Raw genomic sequence first — 12,749 nt, forward strand, 5'->3', positions numbered from 1 at the left:
AAAGAGAACCGTAAAAACCCTTATACCGCATACAGTTAGATGTCACATAGAGGGTAAAAAACTGATCACTGACCCAAAGTTTTATCAGTGTTCTTTAAAAAAACAGATATTGTATTGTATTTTTCAAGAATTCAAATTCATTCTAAAACTAGAGTACTTCAAAGGAAAATGTTCATATTGTTAATTATACGGATCAATTGATCTCACCCTCAAAAAAATGCAGAAATTAATTAGTTGTATTGCCAAGAACAAACACCTTAACTCAGCACTGACGTGCAATTAAACAACACTCTAAAATAATAAACCTCCATCTAAATGGTTTGGCATGAATTTCAGAAAATATGGGAAGGTGTTTATAAATGAAATCATTAGTGCACAGTTGATTGCTGAAAGCCCATTTTCTCCTGATAAATAAAAGATAAAGATAAGTACGAAAGACGTGAAAGCCATTAACAGGAAAGCAGAGCTCTAATAGCTACTTGTGTTCCAAGGAGTGGTTATGAGCAAACAGACAGACATGATTTTTTTGATTCAGCCAGAGAATTATAATGATCATAATTTTAGAGCCATTCTGACAAGCTTGGTAAAACCACCTCTCTCAAATATACAACATATAGTATACTGCATCTAACACTATGCAACTGTAAAAGCCAGATCCCAATGTTACACAATTATGCAAATGAAAATAAAAATGGAGATTTCCATTTTTCACATTAAGCACATTGCACACAGATAAGAATGCATGCAGCTACAATAATATGACACGGAAAAGTGGCTTCTCATAATCCAGTATTATTATTATTATTATTATTATTATTATTATTATTATTATTATTATTTTGCTTTCCTATAAAGTTATAATCATAAGAGAGCTTTAGAATAGTAAGGAAACTATTCCTTTCAAAACGATGTATAAATCACTGTTTCACCTCACTGAGATATTCAAATCAACATGGAAATGCTTTACAAGGTCAAGGATAACGCTATCGCATCAGATGCACATGCTCAGGACTTCAAGGGTCAGTGAACCTTTCTTTACAGAAACACCAGTTTTCTGACCTTTCCATCCTCAGACTTAAATAGAATAAAGTACCCTGCACAGCTGCTGGCTAGAATACAGCTGCAATAGTCAGAGCAAGCACAGACCAGTGAAAAATATAAAATACAAAATCAATAATAATTATTATTATGTTTATATATACAATTTGTAATCATATAATAACATACAATAAATTATGAGTGTTCACTGAGCACATTACTGTTTGTAAAGTGTGATGTGTTGAGGTACAGAGCACTCTATGCATTGCTATGTTCGGTCAATAATCCTTTTACACGAACAGGGAATTTGTAGCACTGACTAGCACTGGCACATACTGTAAGTCCGCAGTTTCTTTCATTGTCATTTCCACAACAAATTAAATTTCCAAACCACAAATAGGGTTTTAGTGAAACATTAATGAAACCACACCTTAAGTGATGTCCCAACAACCATCTTCAAACTCTACGAAACACACATCACGAAGAACATTTATGTGAGTTATCCATGATTTATATGGGCTGAAACTAAAAATATCTTGTCCGTGCATTTATCCTAATATGCTATGAGGGAATCAGAACTGGAGAGACAATGGTGGCGGCTCTAAATGATCCACATACAAAGCATTTCCATTCAGCCCAGGCCATCTGATGGGATATTTTTGGTACTTTTCTCCAAAAATGTTCCATTAAAAATGAATTGCCCATTTTTAGCACTTTGAATACTTTGACATTTCAGAATTTAAATGGAAATGTATCACATCAGTGTATATTGTCTCAGCTGGGGGCAGCTGGGTGGCTTGTCCTATTAGGGCACTGTAATCCGGACTATGCAAGTGCAGACTTTGGTTGTCAGCCCTGCAGGGCAACACATAACTGACACTAGTGTCATCCAGGGAAGGAGGGTTTCAACTGGCTGGGATGATGATATTTAATCATAAAAAAACAGTACACTGTCCGGGCAGTAGAGCTTTTTTTATATGAGTGGTGTGACTATACTGTAAATTACAGTATTACCTGCAAGCAAAGCATTCTTTCATGGCTACTGTTAGTAGCCAGCTAAAAGAAAATGGTGACGGGCAAGCATCCAATGACCATGACTCAGCTAAACTGGCAATATACAGCGTTAAGTAAACGTTTCTAGGTTTCAAGTCAACAGCAAAGAAAAGGCACTTACAAACTCAATTGTAGTCTGGATTGCATAAGGCCAAATAACAAACAATATTGGATTCCAAGGAATACTGATTTCCAAGAGGAGCTGTGGAGGCTATGCACATCAAGCAGCTGTCTGAGCAGGAGGACAAAGTAGGACAAGAAACTTAGGTCAAGCACACTTTGTCAGTCTAACCGGGGACTTTAGGACCTCAGTCTCTCTCAGGAGGAAATTCATTGGGACTGGTATCCAACAACTATAAACTAAAATAGAAAGCTTCATAAGAGTTCTGTAAATAATAGCTCATGGTAGCTGACATACAAGGAAGTAACAGACATTATAGCCAGTTTTGGGGACACAAGGGGCTTAGTTCTTGTGCAAACCTTCTTTGAAGTTTCCCTTGCTTTCCACTATCATGCAAACTATAATTTGTACAGTAATTATGCATGATAAACATTTACTGTATCTGAAGCAGTGGTGAATCCTACAGTAGAACAGTTAAGCAGAGGCTTTAACCTGTGTGAATAAAGCTTATCTAAAAGCTCCAGATGTGCCTTACAGTAATGCAGAGATGTTAGCCCCTTTTTCAACACAGTCAAAACATTATTTCAATGCACACCATGTTACACCATCTACAGACTCAAGTTTTAATCCACCCTGAAAAATTATTAAACCTTCGATCATCATCACGATAGACACTAAAGCAAGCCCTCTCATTATACCCCCTACTCTGACCACACACTCTGTAGAGGTTCAAACACATCATGTTTTTGGCAAGGCTGCCTTTGTGATAACATTTGAAAAACTCCTCAGAAACTGTAGGTGGGAGACAGTGTGTCTCGACCATCTCCTCCAGGATTTATGGGGATTTGTTCACAGAAAAGTTGTGTAGTTGCCATGACAAACTGTGACTTGCTCCAACACTTATGAAACAACACGATCAATTGAAGGTATATACTTAGGAGACATCATATGGACACAGTTACTATGTTACTATCATAACTATTTTAACCCACAAGTAAATAATATGCATTCAAATGCGGAACCCGAGTTCCACCACCAGAGACAGCAAAAGGAGAAGACCCTTGCCAGCCTTGATGTAGTGCAAGATAGCGTCTAGTAGGCGAGATTACTTGATCAGTAAGGTTTGTTGTCACCATTTAGGATTGTTATGTTCTCATATTCCTAAGATATAACTCAAACCCCTAAACAGTAGAACAAACCTTTCTCAAAACCCTAACTCCAGACCTTTCAGCAATCACACATGCTCTCTCTTAAAATAACAGTTACACAGGTATGGCTTGAAGTTTACACATTAATTACACGTGGTGCATGTGGTGTACTAATAGAACTACTAAACAGGAAGTGTTGCCACTCAGTGTTTTCCCCTCGCCTCGCTCAATACAGTTTCAGGGCCACACTGGTTTAGAAATGCTGCTGAAAAATGTACCTGGTTGAATGAGTCTAATTACTGCTTCTTTTGAGCATAAAAGACAGTTTGGGATTACTGGGTAAGGAAGATTACTTACTCATTGCTTGTGAATGAACTGTCAATCAGTTTCCCAAAGGAAGGCATCATTTCCTGTGGCACGTGTACAAAAGTGCAATAGGAGCTAAACTTACTTAACCCCTCTCACAAAATGGCAAATCGTGGGCTCCATAGCTCTGTACCAAGAAGACTTTAACAATAAAACTACAACTATGATTATGTACTCCTTAACAGGCACTCTTAACCAAAGCAATCAACACAGCTCATTCTTTTTTAACCATTATCCATTTATACAGCTGTATATTTTTTTACGGGAACCATTTGGATTAAGTACTGTGCTCCATGGTGGCTGGACAGCAACACCCAGGAAATTAACCTTCTTTAGCCACTAGTCTACACTCATTTCTGTACAAAATAAAAACTACTGTAGTTGTTGTCTGTTTATAATTGTATAATTTATAAGAAAATCATTTTTATAGAAATTTACTGTTCAAGCACTAAAAGAAAAACTGGGAAAATTACAAGCAAGCCTCCTGTTTTCCCTATAATGCACCTAGTAAATATGAATGTTGAAACATAGAGACATTCACATCGCAGAATGCTCCTCTTCAGTGGTACACCCATCCAAACGTATAGCACAGCACCCTCTCTGACACATAGTGTTCGAACACATAATTAGACAGATAATCACATGTTTTGAGGTGACGATGGCAGGAGTGGCAGACAGTTGGGTCCCGTTCATTACCAGAACCACACGGATTGTGTTCTTATCCACGCCGATCAGCGGACGGCCTGAATAGTGTCTGATGATGAATGGTAGTAAAGGGGATATTTATCACCATTGTGCACATTCATCACTGGCGAGCTCATAATGGAACGCGAGCCAAGGAGCCCTCCACGATGAGCAAGTCCAGGGATGGCTCCCAGCTTATCTCTGAGGCAGATGCATTTTTGTGTCAGCAAATAACTGGTGAGAATACTGCAAGAGCCATATACATCGCCATAGCACCATCAATTCACGTCTTTCCGCTGATACTCCAAACACACACGCTCAGGAAGTTGCACTCAAAGAAAAGTGTGACTACATTCATTCATTTGTGACCAAAAGACCAGCATTTACAAAAAAGCTATTTTTGCGGCAAAAAAGAGAATTTCGACAGATCCTAAGAGCATACACTGGAATAATCAGTTAATCCACACCTGTGTAGCATCTACATGTTTGTCTAAATTTTTAAAAGCCATGCATGGGTACATCTTTTTATCTTAATGTAAAACATGTTTCTGTGAATCCCTGGGACAATATTGCCTGCAATTACAAAGTATGATGATCTGTAGCCACAGAGAGCACATTAGCCAGCACCACATTAGCTTTTAACAGTAGGGCATAACACATGCTTACTGTGTGTTTGGGGGCTATTATTGCAAAACTGGATTAAAGACTGTGTACACAATCCCCTGTTTAAGCACAGATCAGAAGAGATTTATGTGGCAGAAACTGAAGCCTTGTTCAATCACTGAGTATATATGTCACTGGTTCAGAAATGCCACTCATTCAGTATGAGGTCTGGATGGCAGTAGACATAAGAGAGTCAACTGCTGTTAAAGTCGATGATAAAGCCCCTGATTCTTTTATTCATGCTGATTGTATGACATGCTGATGATAAATGGAGACTTGATATGGGGAATGATCTTGTGCATAAATCTCCCAGATCAACTTCCTGTAAGTGAAACGCTATTAAAAACAGTAAATGTGTTAACTTCTGAGGGCACACCACATCATTTGTATTTTCTGACTGGTAGAAAATCATGTTATTCGTTTTTTTTGGGTTTTTTTTTCAATAGCTCCATGGGAGCTGTACAACTGAATGCAACTTTAACAGGTTCAATTATGCTAACTGCATGACCTTTCACTTTCACAATTTACAACTGAGTTTAAGGTCTCTAATGAAAGCACCCAGCCATGCCCACCAAGACCATCTATCTAATGAAACAAACCCAGAGAGATCACTCTCTGCCTTCATTTCAGCGGAGGGATCTATTCAAAGACCTCAGGCTAAATCATATACATGGCCATAACTCTGACAATAAATCACATTCACTGTTAAGCCAAATCAAAACCAAGAGTTAATAATCATGGCAGAGTCACAGTGCTTATCCATATCTGCACATTTCTATTCTGTGAGGGGAAAGAGAGGGGGAACCCTTAGACTGCACCACAGGTCGTACTTCTGCCACCTAGTGATGACTGTCAGAAGTTCAATCTGAACACACTTGACAATCACAGGGCAAGAATGGAAATATCAACAACATTCTTATAATTCATTAGGAATCTAGGAATTAGCACAGTGTGTCTGCTTAGGTTTTGAACTGACTTGTGTAATTCTAAACTATATTTCTGTCATTAAATTAATATTAGTAATAATTAAATAGAGTTACTATAAAAGTAAATTGTAATAACATTTTTAACAATATACATCTGCGTACTTTGTATTTTAATGAAAGTATAACTCATTGAGGCCTATGTTTTTTTGAGGCATAGAAAAGCTGTTTTACATTTTATAAAATATTTCTGGCGTGGTTTTCACAAGCAAAAAATAAATTCATTGGGCTAATTATTTGCTTTATTGATGTTTTCAAAAAAATATAAGTTTAGGGCAAATATGTTTCAGTCATTAAATGTATTTTGTGTTTCAATTTGTACATTTTGTTTGTTATAACTGATACACTTCTATTTTGTTCTTGTATTTCTAATTGCATATGTACGACTGACCTCTGTATGAATAAGAGACAGAGTGACATAGTTCCCTCTCCCAGCATGTCCACACCCCATTTCTGGTTTATGTCTTTTTCAGTGCTTCGATGGTCGACTGCCTCTTTATTTCACATGGGAAATTACCATTTCAAAACTCCTGATAAACTCCATGTGAATATTCTGACTATTATTCTTCTAATCCATAGAAGTTCTGTGTGTAATGTACATACATAAAATGTAATACCCTCCACACACATAAACATGCTTATAATGTATACTTAAACTGTATGCTACAGAACATGTATGCCTGTGTAAAGAAGACTGTGCGTGTTTGTGCGTGTGAGTGCGTGTTAGTAAAAATGTAATAAATAAATAATAATAAATAATAAATCTTTATTTGTAATTTGTGTTTATGACGCACAATATTTGTTATTGTTTGTGCTTCCACTCCTATAATCAGGGCTATGCTTTCCAGGGGGTTCCTAACAGGCAGTGCTTGAAACAGAAACATGCATATTTTAAACTGACAATGAGCGCTGGAAATGGTGAGCAGTTAAATGGTCTGTGAAAAAAGCGTGAACGAATCGATTCCCCCACAAAAGCTGAGAGCTGAGGAAAAGAGGGCTGTGCTTCAGCCAGGTTAGGCAACCCTGTGGTCTCTCTTTTTGTCCAATCCTTAATTTTTCTTATATACTAGAGGGGAGGATGGAATCCATGGAGGGTTTAAGAAGAGAACGGTCCAAGGCTGAACTCCACGAAAATTTTGCAGGTGAACGGAATCCAGTGAAAATCCCTTTTTCTCCATGCGCAATCCACTGGCGCATCCCAGCGTGTCCCTCCTCCCGCTCCCTCTCCTCCCCGCCTGCGTTAGCTCCACGCCGCTGTGGCTTGATCACGGCCACATGTTCAGCACCGCTACCTTTAGTGCTTTTCCCATCGGGGAGCGCTCAGGCTCATTCACACAAACAGCGCACGGGACACGCGTGACTGCTCACCCCCACGCTGCCCCACCGCATTCTCAATGCAGCGGGGATGATAAAAATTAAACATGTTTTTAATACAAGAAGAAGCGCATTCATCCTCTAGATTAAATATCATAAAATTATAGCGGGACTGCTATTTGGATTTTTTTTAATGCAAAACCCAGTTTCATCATTTTGTAATATCTTGCATTATTTACCAAGAAGGGAACAGATAATCAAAAGTTTAAAGCTGACAGTGCGAGGAGTGTGAGACATTTTTTTCTCTTTCAGTGTGATACACTATCATCACAGACAGGCGGCAAGAACTCCTACATGGCTTCACAGACACACTCTAGTCATTGGCCAAAAGCATTCTGATCTCACAACACCAGGCATGACAGCTGAACGCGCGATCCTCCGCGGCAACAATATGGCCGGCCCCTTCTTCCGAAATGGCGAAGGATTCTTCACACCTGAGCACAAATGTGCGGCTTCCTAGCGCCACGGTGACAGAAATGACCAGTGATAATGGACACAGCGGGAGCCCGGAGAACTGAGTTGGGTGTCATTACTCAGAGACGTAAGCGATCTACATCCAGCGGAGGCACATCCCAGCCTCCGCCGCGCGCGTCGGTCCCATCCCAGCGCCCTCGCTCGGCGTGACACGGGGAGAGGCATTTCCTTTCTCCTCGCGAAGCGATTAAGGGAAAAGGCAATTATTTCACACTGACATATTTCAATTGAAGAGGGTTCCTGGGGGACAGGTTTGTGTTCGTTGGTGGTAATAGTGCCACTTCACCAGTGTGATCAGCCTGTCTCTCAAAATGCGCCCCAGTACAGGCCGGCGATGGGTACACAGAAATGCCTTTTCACTGTAATCTCTTCAGCACAGGGTAGCGTTCACCCGGCGCTGAAACATTTTTTCTTCCAAATATTCATAAAAACACCCAGATACACGTCTTACACAGAAGCCATCCATTTACATGCGGGCGACCTGGTTATTTGACCATCAAAAAGCCATTTTAAATTTCACGTTACACAAGCAGGCGGGGAACAAAGCCCATATATACAAGAATTCATCAGGATTCTTCATGTGTGATCAATGACACATAAAATTAAAGTTCACAACTGCAAAATATAATACCGTACAAATGCACCATGTATTTTTGCCATTCCACTACAATGATGCACAGTCCATCATAATCTCTCAGCTCAAGAAGCCAGTGAAAACCCACTGCCCCAGCTGCTGTGTGAGTATGCGTATAGCTTTGCGGTGCAGGATGAGGCCATTTGCATAAGGTCTGAAAATGGAAGTGTATTGATTAGGGAAAGCTTGGAGTGATCACCCCAGCTGGTCCCCTCCCCTACATGCCTGCATACATTCATGGCCCTGCCTAACCCAGCCCTTCCGCATCTGCATGGAGCCTGAGGCTTGCTTAACCTTGAAACGCTCAAATTTTCCAATACATGCAGGAAGTGACTTCTGCATATAAGCCTGGGGGGGGGGGGGGGAATCATTGACTCAATGCTGAGCTGTAAAATATGGCTCCCTCTCTATCAGGCATCATCACATTCAAAATGTCTGGGATTTCTAAAAATGTCCCATACCGTATTGTACATAACCATTCTGTGTAATTTACATGACATGAATATGCCTTCACAATACTTACAAGATGGGTTATGGTTGACTGTTTTCATGCATACAATACATACATACACACACACGCACACATACTATAATTCCGTAAACCTGTTTGTTTTCATTTTGAATGTATGTATATACTGTATACGTGTACTGTACACACAAATACACCCTGCATGTCCAGGAGGATTGGGGCTTATTTAATACTTTGTACATGCACGCATGCATCCTCTTTAACTGACAACAATCTCCACTGTGGTTCAGCTCACCGGCACTCCCCCAGATGGCTATTAATATCCAGCTCAGCTCAAAAGTGAACAGAGAAGACTGCAAGCGGCACACGTTTGACAGTGGGCCTACTCAAAGTCCTTCAGCGGTCCAAAACAGCAAGATAAGATAGCTGGCAACATATTCAGCTAGGGATTTTAAAAAATCATGCTGAGAGTACATGCGTACTTTAATGATGATGAGTCTGAGAAATGTTTTTAAAAAATTACAATTAAGAAATTGTAATAAAAATGCATGCTGTATATTTATACCCTGTTACCTACTGTATTTAAATACAGTGAAAATTTAAAGATTTTTTTTAAACTACACGACATGTGCAGTTTACGTAATGAGGAGGGCACAAAAGCATTATTTTTACACTACAAATAGCAGTGAGAGATGCAGTCATACATGTTATTTTTATTGATGTTTTTATTGATGCAAAAGCGAAGCATGTTATATCATGTGCTACTTGATCAGGACCACAGGAGGACGTATATATATATATATATATATATATACACATCCAGTTGGGTGTCAAAATCCCTTTCTCCACACACACAGGTGCCACGCAACACAGCCCTGCGCAGGATGGGCACAAATCCTTTTTGACTCTGCTGATTGCAGGAGAGGAGAGGAGACAATGAAAATCCATCAGTCATCCTACCAGGTGAGCTCCTGGTGGGGCTAACACGAGCCAGCTAATTCACACTGCAATTCTATCAGAGGAACGGCTGCTATCGTAAATGATTTTTCCGGCTGCATCACAGCGGACGGAAGTGCTGCCACGGGAGCCTGACACTTCCTTTTACGGCCTCAAATCTAAGTGATGGCCGGAGAAAATCTGCGGATTAGCAACACCACCACTTCACCACCAGCAATACTTCTTTTTTTCTGTTTTACAACCGTGACATTCTACATGCATGCACGTGCTGAGAGCTGAGAGAAAAACTGTAATGCACTACAGTTGTCGGAGAAAAAAATAAGCAGTGTTTTCAGGGCGTTAAGGATTTGTCCATTTATCACTGCTGCTGTGTTCATTACAAATGGAAATCAATTCCTGATCCTTTTATCTTTATTAACTTATGTCCAATTGTACGTCCTATTAAACGAAATCTTATTTTTTCCTCAAACGTAATTATTTTCTCTATGCAAATAGCCCAATCACACGTAGAACTCCCTTTACCTATGGCGAATAAAACAATTTTTCCCTGTTTGCTTAAATTGTTTCATTATACAGCAGGTTGCACTACATAAAACAATGATAAGAATTGATGTTCAATTTTAATATTTTGCAATCTGTAGCATAAATGCATTTGTTATTATTCATACGTTTCACAGAGCTTTGATTTTCAGGGGTCAGGCAAATAATAACAAATGGCTGCCCATCAGTTTGAAGATTATTATGGGTGCTAATCTCTTCTGTCTGTCATTTCATTTTTTCTTTCTTTTTTGGACCATTTAAAAGCCACTCCAGCCACAAGGGAGGCATTATCACACTACCCCCTGGGACTGCTGCAGCCAATTAATATCTCTCTGCCAATTGCATGTATGCTAAATAATTAACCCAATTAGAATAAGTACTGCCATCAGATTTTTTCTTACAAATTAATAAATGTTGTGCTTCTCATAATTAAAAGTAATTAAAATAGCACTGCAGTGGCAAAAAACTATGTTGTGATAAAACTGTTTTTCAAGTATTTTTCTCAACAAATAAATGGTTTGAGCTTTTTCCGTGTTTGATAAGGTAAAAAGAGACAATGAAAAACACCAATTCGCCAGATTATCAATATACATTCTTATATGCGTATCTCTCTTTATCATGCAGAACTTTATTTTAACCTTTTCATTGAGACCGTTAGTAAAAAAAAAAATTTAAAGGCTACAGCAACATTCATGAAGGCCACAGGCTGTGTGATTGAAGTTATATGAGTTAATGAATAAAGATGCAATTTCTGATCAAGGATTTTAACAATCAATCCTCATCTGCCTCATTTGAATTTAATTGACTGTCCCATTTTTTTTTTTTTGTCTGCGGCATGCAGAAAAGCGGGGGAGGTACACCCCAGCTGTGCAGCTGAAGAGAAGAGATAACCACACTCATTCCTCTTATCTGGAATGATGTAATACATCCTGGCATGGGGGCCAGATGATGAGGGAATAAAAGGATTGTGGGACTGCAGCTATGATACACAATACTGCCGTATTCAACGGCCAATGCCAGCCACTGCAAGCCTGCAAAGTATGATGCTTTACACATCAGTGAAACAACACCTGCACTTCAGCGTGCTTCAGAATCACAGCATTCAGTGGGCCAACATTTTGCATCTAGTTAAGGGGTATGGCCATTTAAAGGCTTGAGATTGGGGGAGGGGGTGCTTGAAAATGTATGAACAAGTCAGTTGCTTAGCAATAAAAATTAACATTATCTGTTCAAGTATACATACACATTAATTGCCTAAATGATAAGTACCAGCAAGTCATGGCATTGCTTTTGCTTTTAAAATTGCTACCTTTTGAATTTTTTTTTTAACTACCTCATACAATGTTCTATCTTTGTGGGTTGAAATATAAATATACGTTAAATTGGCCACCTGTAAGTCTCAAAACAACTGCTATGCTCAGCAACGTGGAACTCCCCGTAATAACCCTGAAGAACAGGCTATTTCCAGTTATTTGGTATATGGTAGGGACCCTTTTAATACTGCTGGGCAGTCCCCTTTTGCTAATAATGTTCCATAACAGAAAGGGCTTTTCTTTCTGAGAGTTGGAGAGAGTGACTGTATTCAATGATGAGTAACAGTATGATAAACAATCAGATGAAAAAATAAATACATTTAAAAATAAATAATACCACTCTCAATACAATTCTCCACACAATATAAAAAGACGGAACAGGTGTGATAAATAAAGACATACCTTCTGCAGCAGCTGGGAGCCCGAATACTTGGCTGAGATGGATTTCATTTCACCCCCAAAGGCTGAGGCCCACAACTTCACACTATAAACATCACCGGAGAGGGAAAGTTTTCATGTATGACTTTTACAGGATGTCTAATATGTAGTTCAGATCAGATTCCAGGATTCAACACTCATGCTTAACTCCCATGACAAGCCAAGGTCCAGCATATTGGCCCCAAACTGTCACCTTTCGAACAATAATCAAAAACAGGAACAAGTGTTTACAAAAGGAACGCTGTATTCTATGAGATGAAGACCTTTCAAAAGCACAGTCATTATCTGGGTGTTGAAACATATATTCAACATTCGTAGTAAATAACAGGAATTTGATGTCTTAAGGGTTTAAAAACACAGAGACCACAGATAGTGGAGACTGAGTCCGTCTATTGATAAAATAACAAATTAAGAACTATTCGTCGCATATCGTGTTTACATAATTCCTATGATGCTGTAATTAATTATCAAAAGTTTCCTTGTCTTTCACAACT

The 12,749-nt window shown here is 39.1% G+C and overlaps 1 protein-coding gene across 3 annotated transcripts in view; it reads right to left on the reverse strand.

Annotated features, from left to right (window-relative positions):
• cacna2d3a (calcium channel, voltage-dependent, alpha 2/delta subunit 3a) overlaps positions 1–12,749 on the reverse strand; it is a 182,387-nt gene that overhangs the window by 143,418 nt on the left and 26,220 nt on the right. For all 3 annotated transcript variants that reach the window (XM_064298291.1, XM_064298290.1, XM_064298289.1), the window contains exon 2: positions 12,220–12,301. In XM_064298291.1, coding sequence (XP_064154361.1) covers positions 12,220–12,301 — 82 coding nt within the window. The remainder of the gene's footprint in view (positions 1–12,219; positions 12,302–12,749) is intronic.

Source organism: Anguilla rostrata, chromosome 11, assembly GCF_018555375.3.
Source record: "Anguilla rostrata isolate EN2019 chromosome 11, ASM1855537v3, whole genome shotgun sequence".
NCBI classification, from domain to species: Eukaryota; Metazoa; Chordata; class Actinopteri; order Anguilliformes; family Anguillidae; genus Anguilla; species Anguilla rostrata.